The sequence below is a fragment of the Hippopotamus amphibius genome, chromosome 8, assembly GCF_030028045.1.
Source record: "Hippopotamus amphibius kiboko isolate mHipAmp2 chromosome 8, mHipAmp2.hap2, whole genome shotgun sequence".
Lineage (NCBI taxonomy): Eukaryota > Metazoa > Chordata > Mammalia > Artiodactyla > Hippopotamidae > Hippopotamus > Hippopotamus amphibius.
Genome location: NC_080193.1, coordinates 146,657,913 through 146,678,036, shown reverse-complemented (window position 1 = coordinate 146,678,036; position 20,124 = coordinate 146,657,913). Strand labels below are relative to the sequence as shown.

The window sequence follows — 20,124 nt, the reverse complement described above, 5'->3', positions numbered from 1 at the left end:
TGATTGGGATCATGTTAAATCTATAGACCAGTTTGGGAAGAACAGACATATTGGCTATGGTAAGTCTTCTAATCCATGCACATAGTGTCTCTCCATGTACTGAGAGCTTCTTTGATTTCTTTAATCAGCATTTTGTAGTTTTCACTATTTAAATCCTGTACATACTTTATTACATGCATACCTAAGTCTTTCAGTAGGTGGTATTGTTTTTAATACTTTGGATCAGATCACACATGCCCAGCCTGAGGGAGCCCGGAGCTCAGATCCCCCTCCACACCCTCCCCACACGTCGCGTTCCGGCAAGAGATCTGCACTTAGTGGCCCCACTTTGCTGCTTACTTCCTGTGACCGCACTCCTGTCTGGGGCCACATGGCTGGGGGACAGAGAAAGGGAGACACAGCGGGGCCTGCCCACCCTGTGAAGCCTGCAGAGGACGGCTCCCCGCTCCTGCCCCTGCGGGTCCCGCTTCTCTCCCTGCTGGCGCTGAGGCTCACGTCAGCTTCGGGGCTGCTCTGAGACCAGGTGGCAGGCTGGGGTGCCCCAGAGGAAGAAACGGGGACTAGCCCCCGTTCTGCGGTGCTTCTTCCCCACCCCACCCGCTGCTACGTACTTGTCAGGGTCCTCAGAGCTACTCCACGCACTCTGTCCAGGACTGACAGCTACGGTCGGTGGGAGAGAAAGGGGAGACCAGAAGCCCGCTCCACGACTGTGTCTTCGTATTTACAGCAGGTTTCTTGTAGAAAGTATATGGTTGAGTCTTGCTTTTCAATTCAATTTGACAGTCTCTGTCTTTTGATTTGTGTTTTGAACCATTTTTACATTTAAACGTAATTGCCAGCATGATTGGATTAAACCCATCACCTTGCTATTGTTTTTCACTTGTCCCACTTCTTCTTTGTTCCTTTTTCTTCTTTTCATACCTTCTGTATTGAGTATTTTTAGGATTCCATCTCATCGCCATGATTGGCTTATTGGTTATAACTCATTATTATTATTTTTTTACTTGTTGCTCTAAGGTTTACAATGTATATCTTTAACTTATCACAGTCTACCTTCAAACAGTATTATACCACTTCATACGTAATGTCAGGACCTTACAATAATATACGTCCATGTCTCTCTTCCTATCCCTTATGCCAGAAGCTGATAAACCATGGCTCAAAGACCACATCTTACCTGCCACCCATTTAAAAAAGAAGGTATCGCTGGAACACGGCCATGTCCATGCCCGTGTGCACTGTCTGTGGCTCACTGCTCTGCCTTATGTTGGTAAAGCTGACAGCTGTGACCACATGGCTGATAAAGCCAAAAAGTGTTAATACCTGGCCCTTCACAGAAGAAGCCTGCACACACTGCTTTAAGCTATTGGTGTCACACGTTTTATTTCTATATATATTATAAACCCCAAATATGTTGCTATTTCTTTGTTTTAAAAAAAATCTTTAAAAAGATTAAAAAGTAAGAGGAAAAGCCTTTTATATTTACCCATATATTTACCATTTCTAGAACTCTTCTTTCCTTTGTGTAGTTCCAGATTTTCATCTGGTACCATTTTTCTTCTGTCTAAAAGATTTCCTTTAACATTTCTTGTAATGCAGATATGCTGGTGATGAATTCTCTGTTTTTTGCTGTCTGAAAAATCTTTATTTCACCTTAATTTCTGAAAGAGTTTTTCTGGGTATATAGCACTAGGTTGACAGCTTATTTCTTTCAGTGCTTTAAGGGTGTTGTCCCACTGTCTTCCGACCTGCATTGTCTCTAGTGAGGAGTCTGCTGTCATTGTTCCTCTGTGCAGTCTCTATCTTTTCTCCCTGGCTACTTTTAAGATTTTTCTCTTTGTCACTGGTTTTCAGCAATTTGATTATGATGTGGCTTCATATGGTTTTCTTCATGTTTTTCTTGGATATGTGGGTTTTCATTTTCATCAGACTTAGAAAATGTTTGGCTGTTTTTTCTTCACATACTTTTTCTGCACCCCTTCAGCCCCCTCCATCACCTCCAGGACTCCAAGTCCACACCTGCCAGACCTCATGGTGTCCATACACAGGCCCTGGAGGAACTGCTGTGCTTTCCCCTTGTTCTGTCTGGGCTGCATGTAGGATTGTTTCCATTCTTCTCTTCAAGGTCATTGATGTTTCCTTCTGCAGTGTCTAACCTGCTGCTAACACCATCCAGTGTATTTTTTGAATTCAGATGTTATAGTTTTCATCTCTAGAAACTTCTTTTTTATATCTTCTACTTCTCATTATGTCTTTTTCCTTCAACAGTCTCAAACAGATGGTGCATGTTCATGCTGGACGATTGAACATTTGTATTTGCTGATTCTGTCATCTCTGGCCAGTGTTTCTACTCATCTCTTTTACTTCCAGCTGTGGGTCATATATGCTCAATAGCTTTTGGTCGGGAATTCTGGGGTCCCGGATTCTGTTATATTCCTTTAAAGAATGTAGGATTTTATTCTGGCATATGGTTAACTTACTTGGGCTCAGTTTGATCCTTTCAAACTTTCTTTTTAGATTTCTTTGGGGCAGATCAGATTAGCCACTAGCTCAGCATCTGTTTATCCCCAAGACTAAGGTGCTGCCCCCGGGGACTGTACTCGCATTGGCCCTGGGTGTGGAGGCTCTGGGTGTGGAGGCTTGCACCACTCTGGCTGGTAGGGAGGCGGGTTTCAGTTCCAGGAACTGCCTGACTCACCACTCCCAGTGGCTCCTCCCCAGCCCAGCAGATCTCACCCCCCAGATTCCCAGATTCAAGGGGTCCCCCTACAGATCTCCAGAGCTGATCTCATGCTCTCTCCCCTGAATTTATTCTGTGGGTCATAAAATCCAGTTGGTCTTTAAATCGACCTACCCAGTCCTAACCAGCATTTAAAACAGTATGCAACAGAACAGACGCTAGCAGACCTCATCACGGGTAGCAGAGATCAGCCTTCTTTCCGTGCCTGTGACTTGTTCCCTTGCACAGCGAGGGGCCTGGGGTGGGAACGCGGGGCGTTAACCAGCCAGGACGCCCCCAGGTGGGGAGGGCCCTTGGGAGTGCAGTCATCCATCCCTGCATCTTCCAGACGGAGACCAGGCCCAGAGAGGGGAATGGACTCACCTAGCGTGTGGGCGGCAGAGCCCAGCCCAGACCCCCCCCACCCCCGAGAGGGAAAGGGGGCCGCTGACCGTTGTCTCTGGTGGGGGCTGCGGGCCTGTGGCTGTTACCTGTCTCGCAGCGAGGTCCCTCAAAGGGCTCCGCACACAGGCAGGTGAAATTCCCCACCAGGTTGACACACGACCCTCCGTTCACGCAGGGGTCGGAGCTGCACTCGTCCACATCTGGGGGCGGCAGAGGCGGGGGCTCGGCTCCGCGCCAGCCTTCCAGCAGCCGGAACCTGGTGCCCCTGCCGCCCCCGCCCGAGGGCACGCTCACCTGTCTCGCAGGCTGTGCCTGTGTAGCCGGCCGGGCACACGCACACCGCGGAGCTGCCCTCCGCCCGGCACTGGCCGCCGTGCTCACACACTTTGGCATCACATGGAGACTGGGCTACAAGCACAAAGGGGTAGAAGGCTGTGGGGTCCCCGGCTGTGGTGGCCCCGTGGCTCCCGCTGAGCCCCACTCCCGACATCTCGGGCTGCAGTCAGGGTGGGGGTCTGTGGGGGGAAGGAGAGGAGAGAGCCTGGACCCCAGCAGGCGTGCAGGTGCTTCGGTGGCTGATGGTACACGGTGACCCATCTCTGTGACCCTGACTCCACCAGAGCGCAGTGCTGGGCACCGATGGCGGAGGGGGGACTTGGGGTGAGCAGCACCCGTGTCCCTGCGGGATTCTGCCGGGCACCCCTGCTGTCACGGGCTGTGGGGGCCGAGGGGGCTCCTGAGGCTGGCATCCGCGGTGTTGCCGTGGTGGCCACGAGGAGCCCAAGGCTCGGGACTCCTGACTTTGGCCCCAAGCCCTGCCAGGGCCCCACCCGGCCTGGACACGTGTGTAGACACCAGAGTTAAAGACTTTAAAACATTCCCTGCGGCCATAAGTCTCCGTTAGACGTGGCTTTTCTAGACTGAGACACTGGTGCGGCTGCTACTTCTACACACGTGATTTAACAGCGCGTTGTATGTGTTTCTAAATAATGGATACACATCAGTAAGTGTTCGTAGGGGACAGTGTCCAGCTGAGTTGGATGGGGGCTCCCCCAGCAGCTTCCCAGCGTGAGACCCGGGTGGGAGTGGGGGCGTTCCCCTTCCTTCACTAGAGAGGTGCTGGATGCAGGGCCGGGAGCAGAGGCCTGATCAGAAAGCACTGCTTCCAAAGAGCCGCGCTCAGAAGCGGGGTGGCGGACGGGGGTGTGGGCTGCAGTTTGGAAGCAACAAGGGGGTCTTGAGAAAGACCCCAACCCACTTCTAGGCTGTGAGACCCCTGGGGTGGAGAGAAACAGCCTGCACGCCTGCCAGGAGCAGCTGGGGTTCGGGGCCCGGGGCCCAGGTCCTGCGGTGAGACAGCCTGGAACCAGGCCCCGCCCTGTTCCAGGGCCCCGCCCTGCGCTGCGTGCTGGGGCCCGTGCTCCGGCCACGCCCACGGGGCAAGGCCTCTCCTCTGGAGTCCGGGCTCCTGCGCCCCCCGCCGCCCCCCGCCGGCCTCTCCGGCTGCCCCCATCTGGGGCCAGGCCCCCTGCAGCACGCTGACCCGAGGCCCCCACCAGGCTAACCGCGGCTCCCCGGTCGGGCAGGACCGTCCCCGCCGCCCTGCAGCCCCTCATTCCGCTTACCCGTCTCACAGGTGGGTCCCCCGAAGCCGGCCGGGCACTGGCAGCTGAAGGTGTTGACGCCGTGTGTGCAGGTCCCGCCGTTCTGACACGGGTGGGAAGCACACTCGTTCACATCTGGAAAGCGACGCGGCCGGGGCCTCAGTGGAGGAGCCGCTGGGGAGCCCCCGCCACGGCGCCTGCCCACGTGCTCACGGTCACGGGGCCGCTGGGGCTGGCTCCCCCAGGGGCGCCTCGCGCGCGCCACCCACGCCACGGGGACAGAGACCCTGGGCCTCGGGCTCTCGCGGTGTGGCCAGGCTCCTCAGCCCGGCGCCTCCAGGCAGGTGGTCCCAGCAGACACTCACCCAGGTGGCACCTCCTGCCTGTGAAGCCCGAGAGGCAGGAGCAGGTATAGGAGGGGTTGCCTGTGACGCAGTCCTCGATGCACGTGCCGCCGTTGAGGCAGGGGCGCAGGGCCAGGCACACGGAGGCTGTGGACACGAGGGCAGAGCCGTCAGCCTGGCCCCGGGGCCTCTCGGGGGAGGCACGGCGAGGTCCACGGCTGCCGGGCTCCCGTTGCCTCGAGGACAGGCCACCCCCAGCGCTCAGCTCATGGGGCCCTACCCTCTGCAGGAGCAAGGCCACCCACACCCGCCGTCAGTAAGCGCACGGGCAGGTGCGGAGCGGCCCAGGCCCTGCGAGCCCCCGGCCCCCGTGCTGGGGCTTAGTCTGTGCCCCGGGGGCGGGGGGGGCGGGGGCGGGGGACGCGGCTCCCCAGGCCGCACACCGGGGCCCACATCCGGTCCCCGGCGCCGTGCACGCCTGCCATACCCGGGCCCCCCGCCCCCGGGCGTGCGCGCCTGCTCCCCGCGGGTCTGGGTGGGCTGCCTGGCGCGGGGCTTGTCCTTGGGACAGCGCTGCGGAGAAGCAGCCCCTCTCGGTGGCCTCGGTCCCCACAGGGGCGGGAGGTGGTCTTGGGGGAGGCCCCAGCACCAGCCTCACTGGCCGCAGGCTTGGGGGGGAGCCGCGGGCCGCTGTCCGGGACCGTGGGGGGCGTGGCGGCCGCGCCGCTCATCGGACACTCTCCCCGCTCCGCGCACGAGCAGGGGCTTCGGGAGGGTCTGTGACTCAGAGCCACACGCGGGAGAGCCGGGCACACACGCTTCCACGGCCAGTCCTGCTGTCTCCACAGGCCGCGTGCTCGCCCCCGGGGTGGACCCTGCTCCCGGCTGCCCTGTGTTCTGTGCCGGCAAGGCCCTGGGCATCAGGGAACACCCTGCTGCCGGGCAGACGTCCAGGCTGTCACACAAGCACCAAATCCCACCCAGAAGCAAGGCGGGGAAACGGGTGAGGAGAGGGCCTGCCTCCCAGGTGGTCCTGAGGACACAGGAGGCTGGATTCCCTGGGCGGGAATGTGGCCCCAGCTCCTCCCCTTCACACCCCGTTACCCTGCAAACGCTGGTCTCCAGCAAGCCCTCCCCCTCAGCAGAGGCAGGAAGGCCTCCCGGGGGAGACGGAGGCTCAGGGCCCAGCCCGGGGGCGGCAGGCGGGGTCCTGTGCCCCCCAGGTACCTGGGGTTCCCCCCCCCATCCCACCTCCCTAAGCCACACCCCCGCCGCCACCCCAGCCACTCTCTCTGTCCTCTTACTTGTATGGCCGCAGCCCCCCACGCGCACCTGGGCATCATCGATTCTGAACGCCCAGCGCCCGGGCACGCCCACGTTGGTGGTGGTCTCCACCTCGACCACGTCCGCCGTGCGTGAGCCGGGGATGCTGAAGTAGCGCCGCCCGTCACCCGCGTTGAAGCCGGCCTGGGGGTGGGTGTGGGGAGGGCGGGGGCAGGCGCGAGCTGGGTCCGCGGGTCTCCCTAAAGCTCCTGAGACCCACCTCCCGGGGCGGCCGGGGCCACAGAGATCGGGGGGGACGGCCTCATGAGCCGGGGGCACCGAAGGTTCAGGAGCAGCCTCACCACTTCCCAGCCAGGCCCCGCCCTGACCAGCAGCTCCCCCCGCTGCAGACCTTGCAGGGCCCTGGCAGCCCCTCCCCCCACCCCTTCCCGCGTGCGCCTGGGCTCCTGGGCCTCCCCTGGGACCCACGGGCCAACGTGGCCTCCGTAGAGCGTAGAGAGCGGGCGGGGGGAGGGCACTCCCAGGCCTTGGGGCTCACACTTGACCACCCTCCACACCTGGGGTTTCCTGCGGGCCACGGTCCCTCGGGCCATGGGCCAGGCCACCCCAGAGCAGCGGTGCGCACAGAACCCCGTTCCGGCTGCAGCTGGCCCTGGAGGGCCGGCCGTGTGCGTCAGGACAAGGGTGCCTTTGGCCCAAGCACACGTCTGTGGCTCTGGGCTGCGAGAGGCCTCTGTACAGCGCTGGGTGTGTGTGTGGGTGGGGGGTGTCCACCCGCCTGACCGGCTCGTGACAGTCCCGGCCTCAGGGCGCGTGGGCCCCTACCTGGGCCGCGATGCCCCCCAGGCCAGTGGCGTCGCCCCCGCTGCTGGCATGTGTGCCCGTGGTCCACGTGATGGACTCGTAGTTGAAGATGGTGAAGGACAGCTTGCCGTCAGTGATGAGCACGGCCTGGAACGTGTTGACCTGCCAAGGAGGGGCCTGAGCAGGGCCTGCGCCCCCGTCCCCCCCCAGGACCCCGCCCGCCCACACCGCCGCCACCCTCTGCTCCCGCCTCGGTCTCCCCAGCGAGATGCTCAGCCACAGGGAGGACCTGAGGACCCGGGCCTCCATCCTCCGCTGTGTCCCCAGGGCCTCCCCCTCCCCCCAGTAGTCCGATGCCTGGTGAGCGCGCGAGGCCCCCTGAGGGGCTGTGGGGGCCACGGACGCCGCCGGGAGCACTGTCCCTGCGGGGCTGGGGGCACAGAGGGTTCGTGCCCACTTGGCCAAATCCACAGAATCACCTCGTGTGAAATGAACAAAAATGTAAAAAAGAAAAGGGGGAAAGATAAAAGGAGGAGACAAGGAAAGGCAGTGTTTAATTGTTCAGTTTTTTGGTTTTTGTGGCATCCTCCTCCTGACAGCAGTACTGGGCGGTGTGTACTGGGCAGAGGGGGCGACTGTTCAAGAGACGATCGTGGGACAAGCAGGAAACTGCGAAAAATAATTAAATTGGAGCTTTACATCACTTATGAAAATAAATCCCAAATCAAGTAAGGTTATAAATGAAACCATTGTTGTCCTAGAAGAAAGTGTAGATAAATGTGTAGGACATCTAAGGAAGGGCTTTTAAGCCTGACGTTTGTTAAAACTGCAGAAACCAAAAAGGAGATTTATACATTTGCCTACAAGAACTTGTGCATATAAAAAAGTGTCATGAGATCACACCGAATGGCAAAGAGTGAAGTGAAAAGTGTGTTTATAACATACACGGCAGAAAAACTGGTGATGTCTTTAATTCACGTAGAACTTCCACGGATCAATAAGAAAAAGAACAAAAAGATTACAGAAAAATTGGCAAAGGTCGCAAGAGAATACATCGCAAGAGAATACAGCTAGCTGATGAGTCCCCGTTCCTAGAAATCAGACGTGTGAAGCTAGAAACACCAGGGGGCACGCCTTTCTTGCCTGTGCAGCTGGCAGGCAGGGCGATAACGGTGCGTTTGGCCGCGGTGCAGGGCTACAGGCACTTCTGAACGTGGCTTATGCCAGGGTGAGTGGGCACACTTTCTAGGGGAAATCAGATTTCTGCAGGCAGCAATCTCCCTTCTAGTGACTCGTGCTAGGATGCCTTCACAAGCCCCTGGGGGCTGTGCCGCGCCCCTCGGGGCGCCCGAGACAGAGGCAGGGGCCCACGCGGAGTGCACGTGCCACCACGGTGGGCTGGCACGCAGGCAGAGCACGTGGGAGAGGTGACAGCAGGGGAGCTGAGTGCTCTCCGTCACGATGGCAAGCTCAGGTGCTAGAACGCGGAAGACAAAGAGGACACGAGGGCTGTAGGCCCAGAGCAGTGGGAAGATCTGGGGAGGGCAGGACCACGGCCGGTTGGCAAGGCCAGTGGAGGGGCTTTGTGAGCTGGGGGGCCCAGGCGTTTGAGGAGGACGAGGACGTCCCTGAAGCTTAACCATCACTTTCTGTTGATCAGCCTGCCCTGCAGGTGCCGCTGGGGGAGGGCTTCCTTGTCTCCCAGCTCCCGGACCGGCTCCCACCCCAAACTTAACATCTTGGTTCCCTGTCTCACAAGATAATCATTTTGGAACTGACATCTCTGGGTTCGAAAAGAGGAGAATGTTAAGGTTTCCTCTGGCTACTCAGGAGGGGCCCTGGGCACCTGCTTCCTCCCAGTCAGAGAGGTAATAGGTAAAATGTCTCTGCAGAGGTGAAACTATAACATAAAAAATGATGTAGAGGAACGTATCAGAAAGGGGAAAGTGCCCACAATACTGCCGAGTGAAAGAAACACTCACAAGACAGCACGTTCCAGGTGGTGCTATTTATTTTGTAAAGCGTGGGTCGGTACACAACAGGACACGTCCAACAGGGGTCATCTCCTGCTGGTGGGGTTGTAGATTCTTTTTCTCTACTTTCTGATAAAAAGACATTTTTTCCTTGCCAATTGGTGATAAGAGAAAACAAACAAAATGTACAGAATGTTAGCGGGCTCTGTGTGAACAAACGCTCACTTGTGAAATTTCTTTGTAGCGACGTTTACAGAAAAAGCCCGTCTTTCCTCATACGCTGTCACACTGGGTAAAGCCCCGACGGTGACTGTCACTCGCACGAGGCGCCTGCCGACCGCGTGCTGCGCTTCTGCCTCTTGGCGGCAGGAGGGTTCGGGAGCATCACCCCCTGGCACGCCCGCCTGGCACGCCCGCCTGGCCGCCCCTGCCTGTCCCCCTCCCGCCCCGTCCCGCCACGGGAGCCCGGGCACCGCGCTGGGTGCTCCTCTCGCCTCCTCGGCCCACCCGCCCCCACGCTGCCCGCTGCGCCGGGCCGTCCCGTTCCTCCAGCAGCACCCCTTACCCCGGGGGGCCGAGCCGGACCCTCCGGCTCGCACGGCGTCAGGGAGAGCCCGCGCCCCATGCGCGTGGCGTCGGCGTCCCTATCACGTGGTCGCTGGCGTCCCTCCCCCCCCAGAGTGTGCCCCACGGGAGAGACACGTCCTGTGTTCTCGGTCCGCGGCCGCCTCCCCAGAGCCCAGAACTCTGCCCGCCCCAGACGCGCCCCTGAAGGGATGTGTACTAAATGTGGACACACCATCCTGAAAGGCCGCCCGCTCCCTCGTGCTTCTTCTCTACGGAGCCGCCCTCGGTCCCATGGGGTTGTGCCCCAGCGCCCACCGTCACACATCTGTCACTGGAGGAGCCGTGCCGCCCTCACTGGGGGCCCGCGCACCTCACTGACCACGCGGGGTAAAGCGGTCAGTTATTCTGGATGTACGTTGTGGCTGCCTGGCATTATCAAGGAATAATGTATTACACGGAATAAACTTCCCGCTTAAACCTTGAGTTCTGAACCGTTCCAAATGGAAACCTTCTAACGCAGACCATCTGTGTCCCCAAGTGTGTGAATGACTGTGTCAGGGCCCTTGGCGTTTTCCTGGACGCGGGTGGTTTCCAGGGGGCCCAGGCACCCTCCCCCTCCAGCCTGGCCCCGTGACCTTGGGCGCGCGGCTTCTGCCCCTGAGCCCAGCTGTCCCCTCTGGGCACGGCCCAGGGATTACGTCCGGCCCACCTCAGCAAGGCAGGGGCCCTAGAGGAGACCCTGGGGCCCAGGTGGGTGTCCTCCCTTCCCCAGGACAGAACACTCACGGGGGAAGAGGAGCTGCCTCCGAAGAAGGTCACGCGGTACCAGGTGGCTATGAACACCCAGGTGGCGGAGAAGCCTGGGAGCTCGGGGAAGTAGCGCCTGATGTCCTCTGTGGCCCTGTGCAGCGTGGCCGCGTCGGTGGCCTCCCGGTAGTACACGTCGCCTGCACGCCGGTTGTCCACATCTGCCCAGAAGGCCGCCACCACGCAGCGGTCCTTGGCGATGGGGAAGGCCACTGGGGTGAACTGGGAAACCTCCTTCAGGAAGGAGATGACCCCATTGTTGTTCACCTGTCAGGACAGAAAGCCAGAGAGGGGCCAGATGGGGGCCTCCCCAGCCTCACCCACCGGGCACCCTCTGAGGCTGAGCCGGCCCTGGGCAGGGCATCTCCAGGATGTCCTGACAGTTCCTGGCCCCTGATTTGGGACCTGCTGGCCTGCTCCGTCCCCTCCTGGGCAGACTGTGGTTCAGGGCACAGGCACGGACCCGTCTGCTGTACACGGTGCCCTGGCCCGGGGCTGCCAGTGTGGGGTGGGGGAGCCTCCGGGGCGGGCCCTGGCTTTGGGTGGGTAGGGCGCTCAGACCTGCCCCGTGGCCCCAGCTCCTTGGTCCCACCCCTGTCGGAAGCCTCAGGAGGGCAGGACAGAGTCCCAGCTTCTGAGCCAGGTCTGCAAGAGCGGGCAGGAAGCACGCTCACTGAGCAGGGGGTGGGGAGGGGCTGGGACCGATGTAGCCAGTGAGGCTGGGGGGGCCTCGATGGCCAGGCGGGGCGTCTGTGCTCAGAACTCTAGGCAGTGGAGCCCCGGGAGGCCCCCGAACACAGGCGGTGGCGCGGCACCTCTGTGGTCAGACACAGCTGGTTCCAGCATGGGCCCTGCCACCCTCTAGCTGTGCGGCCAACAGGCAGGTTAGCCTTCGCCTCTCCGTGCTCTGGCTTTTCACCTGGAGGATGAGGCGAACACTCGCTCTGGCCTCACAGGGTGCTGGGCAGGCTTGAGTGAATTAACGACCACAGAGATGGCTCCAGACCGTCCTGATTCGTCCTGGGAAGACTGTGGTCAGAGCTGTGCTTTTAAAAATGATCCTTTGGGTGAGGGCAGGCTCTGTACTCCACACCAACCAAAAAGGCAGATAAATACACCCCTCTTCTTAAAGGCACCAAAGAGTGAACAAGAGAGCACGTTTGGATTCCAGATCTCGGACAAGGAGAGACTGGAGGCGAGCCCAGTACTCGGAGCGCCTTTCCCCCAAGCGAGTGCCTCTGCAGATGTAGAAGCATCAGCGATGACACAGACCTGCAGCTCCTGTAGCCTCATGGAGGGAAAGAGAGCTAGCTCAGAGCTAGCTCAAGGCAAGGAACCTGAGAACCCCCACATTAAGCTGGGACCTCCAAGGCTCCTCACCTGACGGTCAGGATGAACCCAAAGTAAACGGTCCTTGTGCAAACGTTCACTCCACCTTCCCTTCACCGGGGCCATCCAGGCACTTCCAGCCTGGAATGTAGATAAAGGTGGTTCCTGACAGGGAACATCCTTAGGTTCCAGGCAGGAGCAAAGCAAAACCCTCTCTGGAGGAAGACAGCTCATCTTAGGCCTCAAGTTATTCCTGTAAATATTTGTTCAAATACAAAATCCAGGACACAGTCAAAGATAACCAGGCACACAAGGAAGAGAGACACTGCTACTTGGAATATGCAGAAATAAGAGAAACATCAGATATTGGAATTATCAGCCACAGACTATAAAATGACTAAGTTTACTACGTTCAAAGACATAAAATGCAAGCTTCAAAGTTTCATCAAGAGAATAGCCAAAGAACGACATTGGAGGACTTACACTTTCAGATTTCAAATCTTACCACAAAGCTACAGTAATCAAAGCAGTTTGGCACTGGCACAAAGACAGACAGATAGACCAATGGAGCAGAACAGAGAGCCCAGAGAGAAACCCTCACATGTAGTCAAATGATTTTCAACAAGGTGCTAAGACCATCCAGTGGAGAAAGGACACTCTTCTCAACAAATGGTGTTGGGAAAACTGGATATCCACATGTGAGAGAATAAAGTTAGACCCTTACCTAACATCATTTACAAAAATTAACTGAAATGGATCAAGGGCTTAAATATAAGAGCTAAAAACATAAAACTCATAGGAAAACGTAGGGCAAAAGCTTCACGACACTGGCTTTGGCAATGACACCAAAGGTACAGGCAACAAAAGAAAGAATAGACAAACTAGAGTTCATCAGAATTAAAACCTTTTGTGCATCAAAAGACACCATCAGCAGAGTAAAAAGGCCACTCATACGTGAGAGGAAATATTTTCCAGTCATATATTTAATAAGGGATTAATAGCCAGAATATATAGTGAACTCCCACAACTCAGCAACAACAAAAAAGCCAAACAACCTGATTAAAAAAATGGGAAAAGGACCTGAACAGATATTTTTCCACAGAAGACATAGAAATGGCCAATACGTCCATGAAATTATTCTCAACACCACAAATCATTAGGGAAGTGCAAATCAAAGCCACAATCAGCCACCACGTTATATACCCTTTAGGATGGCTGCTATTTTTTTTTTTTTTTTAAAGCCAGAAAATTACAAGCGGTGGTGAGGATGTAGAGAAACTGGAACCCATGTGCACTCTTGGTGGGAATGTAAAATGGTGCAGCCACTGTGGAAAACAGCGGGCAGTTTCTCAAAAAAACTATAAATGGAATTACCACGTGATCCAGTAATTCTACGTCTGGGTATTCATCTGTACCAGTCTGCCAGGGCTGCTGTAACAATGCCACGGACTGCGTGGCTTAAACAACAGAAACGCATTTACCCACAGTTCTGGGGCTCGAAGTGCAGGATCAAGGAGCCACTAGGACTGGTTTTTGGTGAGGCCTCTCTCCCTGGTGTGTGGATGGCTGCCTTCCCGCTGTGTCCGCACAGGGCCCTTCCTCTGTGTGCACGTGAGGAGAGATCCTTCTGGTGTCGCGTCCTCTTCTTGTCAGATTAGGGGCCCACCCCTATGACCTCACTTAACCTTAATGACCTCCCTAAAGACCCTATCTCCAAATACGATCACATTTGGCATTAGGACTTCAACATATACATTTTAAGGGGACACAATGTAGCCCACAACAATACTAAAAAGAATTAGAAGCAGGGTCTTAAAAAGATTCTCGTACACCCACGTTCATAGCAGCATCATTCACAATCGCCAAAAGGCGGAAACAGCCAAAGTTCCAGCAAGGCATGAATAAATAAGCAAAATGTGATGTATGTATACAATGGGATATTATTTAAAAAAAGAAGGAATTGGGAGATTGGGATTGCCATATATACATTACTAATAAGAAAAAAATACCAAATTGTACACTCTAAATATATGCAGTTTATTGTATGTTAACTGTATCTCAATAAAAGTTCTTTAAAAAAAAAAGTGGGACAGGGAAAAATAAATAAAAAAGAAGGAAATTCTGACACATGATACATGCATGAACCTTGACGATGTTATGCAAAGTGAAATACCCAGTCACAAAGGGACACATGCTGTGTGATTTCACTTATATGAGGTACCTGGAGCAGTCAAAAAGCATTAGGACAGAAAGCAGAATGATGGTTCCCATGGGGAAAGGAAATGGGGGAAGTAGTGTTTAATGGATACAGACTTTCAGTTTTGCAAGATGAAGAGTTCTGGACATGGATAGTGGTGATGGCTGCACAACATGAATGTCATTGAACTTACACTGAAACATGGTTAAGATGGTCAATTTTTTATTATGTATATTTTCCACAATACAAAATTTTATTTAAAAAATCATCAGGGATGGAAATTATTTTTTAAAAGCCATTTAAAAAAACTAAGTAGAAATTCTAGCACTAAAACTAAATAACAGAAATTAAGAGCATTTGTGTTTAAATTAGACATTTAAGAGCAGGTCTGATGCAACTGAAGAAAGAGTGAGTGAACTGGAACTAGAAGACAGTCAGAAGACATGATCTGCAATTCAGAACAGAGAAAAAAAGGTGGGACATAAAGAAGAAAAGATCAGGGATATGGGAAGCAGTAAGACAGCCAAATGTAAGAAGGCAAGGAGATACCAATGCCATGGTTGGGAAATTTCCAGAACTGATGAAAGACATCAGATTGTATATTCAATAATCCCAGTGATTCCCTACCTGGAAAAAATAAAGGTACAGAAAACACATGCTGGAAATGCAGAAAGTCAATGAGAAAGAGACAATCTTAGAAGGAGAAAACAGGTAAATTACCATCACGGGCATTACAGGGAGGCTGACAGCTGACTTCTCATAAGCAACAGTGGGAGCTAGAGAAACAGTGGGAGTCTATCTCTGATCTGCTGAAGGATGTATAAACTGCCAACACGAAGTTTTATTCGTTACTGCCGAAGGCAAAGTAAGCACAACTCCTACACATAATAAATAAATAAGCAGCGGACCCACGAAAAGACATTCTAATGGGAAAGGGACTAGTGTGGTCTTCCCGGTGACCCCCACTAAAAGAAACTGAAGTCAAAGGAAATGTAAAGTCAGAGATGCAGAAAGGAAAAAGGACAAAGACGTTGCTGTGGGCTGAACAGGCCCCCATTCTGCCCCGGTTCACACACTGGAACCTACTCCTCAATGTGATGGTATTTGGAAGTGGAGCCTTCGGGAGGTGAGTAGCTCATGAGAACGGAAGCCTCATGAATGAGATTCGTGACCTTAAAAATGAGACCCCAGGGAGCTGTCTTGCTCCTTCTGACATGTGAGAACACAGCGAGAAGATGGCCATCTACGAACCAGGAAGTGGTTCTTCACCAGACACTAGATCTGCTCACCCCTTGATCTTGGACTTCCCAGCCTTCAGAACCGTGAGACATAAACACATTTTTTGGGTGTTGTCTTTTAAACCACCCAGTGTATGTCATTTTTGTTATAGCACCCCAAGCAGACTAAAGTGGAAGGTTTGAGTATAAATTTGAATGAACACTGACCACATAAATAATGCTTCGTGGAACTGTGTTAAAAATATATATAGAATTAAAGTCCATGACAATAATCGCCTGTAAGTTGGGAGAGTATAAATCATATTTAAGCGATTCAAGTTTACTGTATTTTCTAAGAGAAGGTTAAAGACATTAATAAACTTATTAGTGAACACTGATAATTAAAAGCACATATGGTACTGCCTAAGGTAACCCCTAAAAGAATAGAAATAGTGTATGTAGTCCTAACTGATCGGGGGGTAAGATGGGATGATTAAAATACTTGACATAAAAGATGGCAGGAAAGGAGAAAAAGAAGAAATATAAAGCAGGTGGAACAAATAGCACAAGAAGATAGTAGACTGAAACACAACTACATCAGTAATTCATTAAATTGAGATGATATTCCAGTTAAAACATATCCAATCAATCAATAAAAATTAAAATACTATATATAATACCATTCACATGCTAAGCAAAGGAAACCTGGTATAGTTATACTGTTACCAGGGAAAGTAGACCATAAGGCAATAAGTATTGTTAGAGACAAATAGGGTTACTTCATAATAATAAAGATGTAACAGTTTTGCATTTTTATATGCCTAACAACAAAGCCTCAACACACATAAATGAAAAACTGACAAAAAAATAGGTCCATTCATAATCACGGGGTACATTTCAACTCACCTTTGCTAGTAAAATACAGACTAGGCAGACAAAAACAGTCTGTCAAAATACAGAAAATCGGAACACTGTAAACAATAACTGACCTAACAGATAACACAGATATAACATGAAAATTTACCGTATACTGACCACATAGCAAGTGTCAATAAATTTCAAATGATCGCAAAAAATACAGTTTGTTCTCTGGCCACAGTGCAGTTACACTGAAAATCATAACCCCCCAAAAGTAGAAAATTCCCATGTGTATGGAAATTAAGAAACATAAATAACTTTGGACAGAAAGATAACAAAAGTGTTATTTAGCAAAAAACATGTGAAGGTACGGTGGAAGCAGAACTTAGAGGGGAATTTATAGCCACATTTTACTACCACATTACTAAAGGCCTACTTACAGCAGTTCGTTTTACGCAAGAAAATACTACAAAGCAGAATAAAAGGTAGGAGACGCAGTTTGGAGAGACACAGCAAACATCAGGACCAGACATGGCAGGAGGTTAGAACTACCAGACTGGGAATATAAGACAATTCCGAGTAATATGCTAAGAGATCTACCGGATAAAGCAGACAGCAAGGGCAGACGCGCAGAGTGATCAGAGAGGTGGAAACCCTGTGAGACAACAAAAAGAAATGCTAGAGATAGAAAACACCGTGAAGGAAGTGAAGAATGACTTTGATGGGCTCAGTAGTAGACTGGATACAGCTGAGGAAAGAATCTCTGACCTTGAGGATATTTCAAGAGGAACCTTTATTCTCTTTGCTGAAAATAACAGAAAATCATAACCCCCCAAAAGTAGAAAAGCAAAGACTGAAAAAAACCACAAAAAAACCCAACCACAGAACAAATTATCCAAGGATGACTGTTGAACAACGACAAAAGGAGCAGCACACAGGAAGTGAGTTCCAGAAGGAGAAGCGCGAGAGCAAGGACGGGCCACCCTGGAAAACGGGGCCAGCTCCTCACGTGGTTAGACACGGGGTGACCGCAGGCACCAGCAAACCCACACCTCCACCCACACACACCCGCGAGAACTGAAAACACGGCCACACAGACGTCCTGACAGCATCACTCATAACAGCCAAAGGGAGTGAGAAATCCACATCTGCGCGAACGGTCAGTTATAAACATAAATGGAGTAATTCTGGCAAATAAAAGAAATGAAGTACTGACACAGGCCACAACATGAGTGAACTTCGAAAGCATTATTTTAAGTGAAAGAGGCCAGTCACAAAAGACTGTATGATTCCACCGATGTGAACACGCAAAACAGGCAAATCCATGAAACAAAGTAGTTGGCGTGCTGGGAAGCTGGAGGATTAGGTAGCTCGGGGGTGCGGAAACTGTTCTAAGGGTGAGTGTGGTGATGGATGTACAGTTCTGTAAATACACGAAAGCCACTGAATTGTAAGAGGGTGAACTGTACGGTATGTGAATTATATCTCAGCGATGAAGACGGAGGAGAAAGAAAGAAGAGACATGGAAAGGAATGCAGGCAGGCAGGCAGGAGGAGGGCGGCGGGTAGGCACCCGTGACCCTGGGCCCCTGGGGGCGGGGAGGGCACAGCAGTGCAGGGGTGCTGGGAAGAGGGAGGCGGCCTCCACTCTGCCCGCGGCCCCTCCACGCTCGCGCTCCCGCAGGCGGAGGGCAGGTCCTGGCCGCTGCGGGCCCCACCGGATGTGCCTCCGTAGGAAGAGACGCCAGAATTCAACGGCCGGGGTTTAGGTGGGTCTGCAGTGCGGAAGGGAAGCTTCAGGGGCCCCGTGGGTGGACTTGGGCCACGTGGCCTCTGTGTCTGAAAGTGTGATGGCTGCCTGCACATCTGTCCGGGAAGTGTCCAGGTTCTCCCTTTGGGGCCACTGCACCCTGTTTAAAAACTGGGGTGCTGCCCGCTCCCCGTGGGAGCTCTAGAAGCTGAGTGTGACCCGGGGGGGCCTGTGACTCTCTGCCCCACACCCCCCACTGGGGTGGGCCGACGTGAACCTGACCACTAACAAGGGAGGGGCCCAGCGGGGTGGGTGGCCAAATGGGAAAGGTACACGTGCCCGGAGCCATCTCGGTTTACATGAGACACCAGCCGTTGCCCTCTGGTGGGGGCTCAGCTCCCACCCCAGCACCCGGAGCGCAGCCCTGGCTTAGCGGACCTCAAGTCCCAGAGGGACCCCTAAAGCTGGCCTGATTCACGGATGGTCCAGCTAAGCTGGGCCCACTGGCGTCCACTGGGGGGCAGCAGCCGGCCGGCCCGGCGCCCACGAACCCGTCAGCACGTAGGCAGAGCTGCAACACCCTCTCCCCTGGCCACGGAGGCTGCTCTGAAGGACCAGACCTGCCAGGGCTGTCCTGACCTGCGGGGGCTTCTAGGGGTCTGCTCGAGGGTCTGCAGACTGTTGTGTGAAGGGCCGGACAGTAAACGCTTTGGCCCCAGGGACCACATATGGTCTCCATCGCGTGTGCTTCTCGCCTCCTGTTTTGTTTTTCCAGCCTTTTAAAAGCACAAACAACACGCTCAGCTCCCAGGTTGCACGGATGGGCCTGGGTGGGGCTGCGTGGGCCACGCGTTGCGGGGACCCAGCCGCGCCCACCCGTCCGCACACCGTCCAGCTGCTCGGAGCTGAGGGGCGAAAAGAGCCACGGAGGTCCACGCCCTGACCCTCCGTGGGAAAAGCCTGTGCCCCATCTCCAGGGTGGGGGGCACGCTGCCACCAGGCAGAGCTCAGCCAAGCCCACTAAAGGCGCTCATCTTTAGGGCTGTGACCGTGGGAACAGGGTTGCACGGTCTAGGTCTCTCGGGCAGGCGCCCATGGGGGGCTGTTCTCTGATGGGACTGACGGGGATACCCCTGCGTCCCTCCTCGTACCAGAGATGGCAACGCAGCCATAACCGCGGACCCAGCAAAAGAGAGGGCTCTGCGTCGGGGGCACAAAATCCACTGCCCCACGCCAGGCCTGTGTCCACAGAAGCTGGCCCGGCCCCACCACGGGGGTGTCACGGCGGTCGACACTTTCCGTCACGGTGCCGCCCGTCCAGCCTCATCAGCCCAGTCCGGCCACGGCGCTGCCACCGCGGATTCCCTCAACGGTTTGTGTCTGGCAGGGGTGGGCCGGGGTCTCCAAGGCCCCCGCAGCGGTGACAGTCAGGTGTCTGATGAGTGTTCCGCGCTCCCCGTCCTCCGAGGGCACCTGGTATCATGAACCCTGGAGCAGCCTCCTCAAAAATCACCCCCAAAGGCTTCTGCCACCTCGCCTGCCCTGGTCGTCACACCCTGGCTGGGCTGTGTGCTCACTGAGTGTGGCCCCAGGAAGGGTCCGGCTCCCCTTGGCGGCCCTCTGGGTGGTGGCCAGGATGAAGAGGGTTGGGTACAGGGTACACGGCTCTCCTTTGAAAACAGGGACCCGCCCGCCCCGTTCCTGGCACTGTGATGTGTCCCTCCCCCTGACAGCAGGTGCGGCCCGCCAGCAGGGGCCGCGGGATTCAAACTTCACTTTCTGTTGGGTGACAGAGTTCCAGGTCCTGGAGACACGGTCACTTGGTTGCGGACACTGCGTGTTGTCATCTGCGGCGGTCCTTGGGGGCCACTGCGGGGGAGGTAATGGTGTCTGTCTTCTTTACGCAAATGCCTGTGGCTTTTGCACCCGAGCCCTCCTGGGGAAGGTCTGGGTGTGGGCAGAGGATGGCTAGGGCAGGAGGGGACTCATGTGACCAGACGGAACACGGCTTCATGCCCGAGGAGTGAGAGCATTAAGCCCGTACGTGGGCAGGGACCACCTCAGCCCCGGGGTGCCGGGGGGGGGGGCGTGACTGCTCTTGGCCCCTAGATCCAGCACCTGGCAAAGCCCCCACGGCCCACCCGAGTCAGGCAGCCGTGCGGCTGCCCACCTGTCTGTGCTGAGCTACGAAAATGGAAAAACCACCGACACTAGGGTCACAGACTGCTCTACGGCGCCTGCTGCCCAGGTGTGGGCCCTGCCCTCCC

General features: G+C 54.8%; 1 protein-coding gene across 7 annotated transcripts in view; it reads right to left on the bottom strand.

Moving 5' to 3' along the window:
* Positions 1 to 20,124, bottom strand: part of SNED1 (sushi, nidogen and EGF like domains 1) — a 76,287-nt gene that overhangs the window by 43,988 nt on the left and 12,175 nt on the right. For all 7 annotated transcript variants that reach the window (XM_057744416.1, XM_057744417.1, XM_057744420.1 and 4 more), the window contains exons 2-8: positions 10,487 to 10,774; positions 7,182 to 7,322; positions 6,377 to 6,539; positions 5,094 to 5,219; positions 4,750 to 4,863; positions 3,419 to 3,532; positions 3,211 to 3,324 (exon numbers count right to left, since the gene is read on the bottom strand). In XM_057744416.1, the coding sequence (XP_057600399.1) occupies positions 3,211 to 3,324; positions 3,419 to 3,532; positions 4,750 to 4,863; positions 5,094 to 5,219; positions 6,377 to 6,539; positions 7,182 to 7,322; positions 10,487 to 10,774 (1,060 nt within the window). The remainder of the gene's footprint in view (positions 1 to 3,210; positions 3,325 to 3,418; positions 3,533 to 4,749; positions 4,864 to 5,093; positions 5,220 to 6,376; positions 6,540 to 7,181; positions 7,323 to 10,486; positions 10,775 to 20,124) is intronic.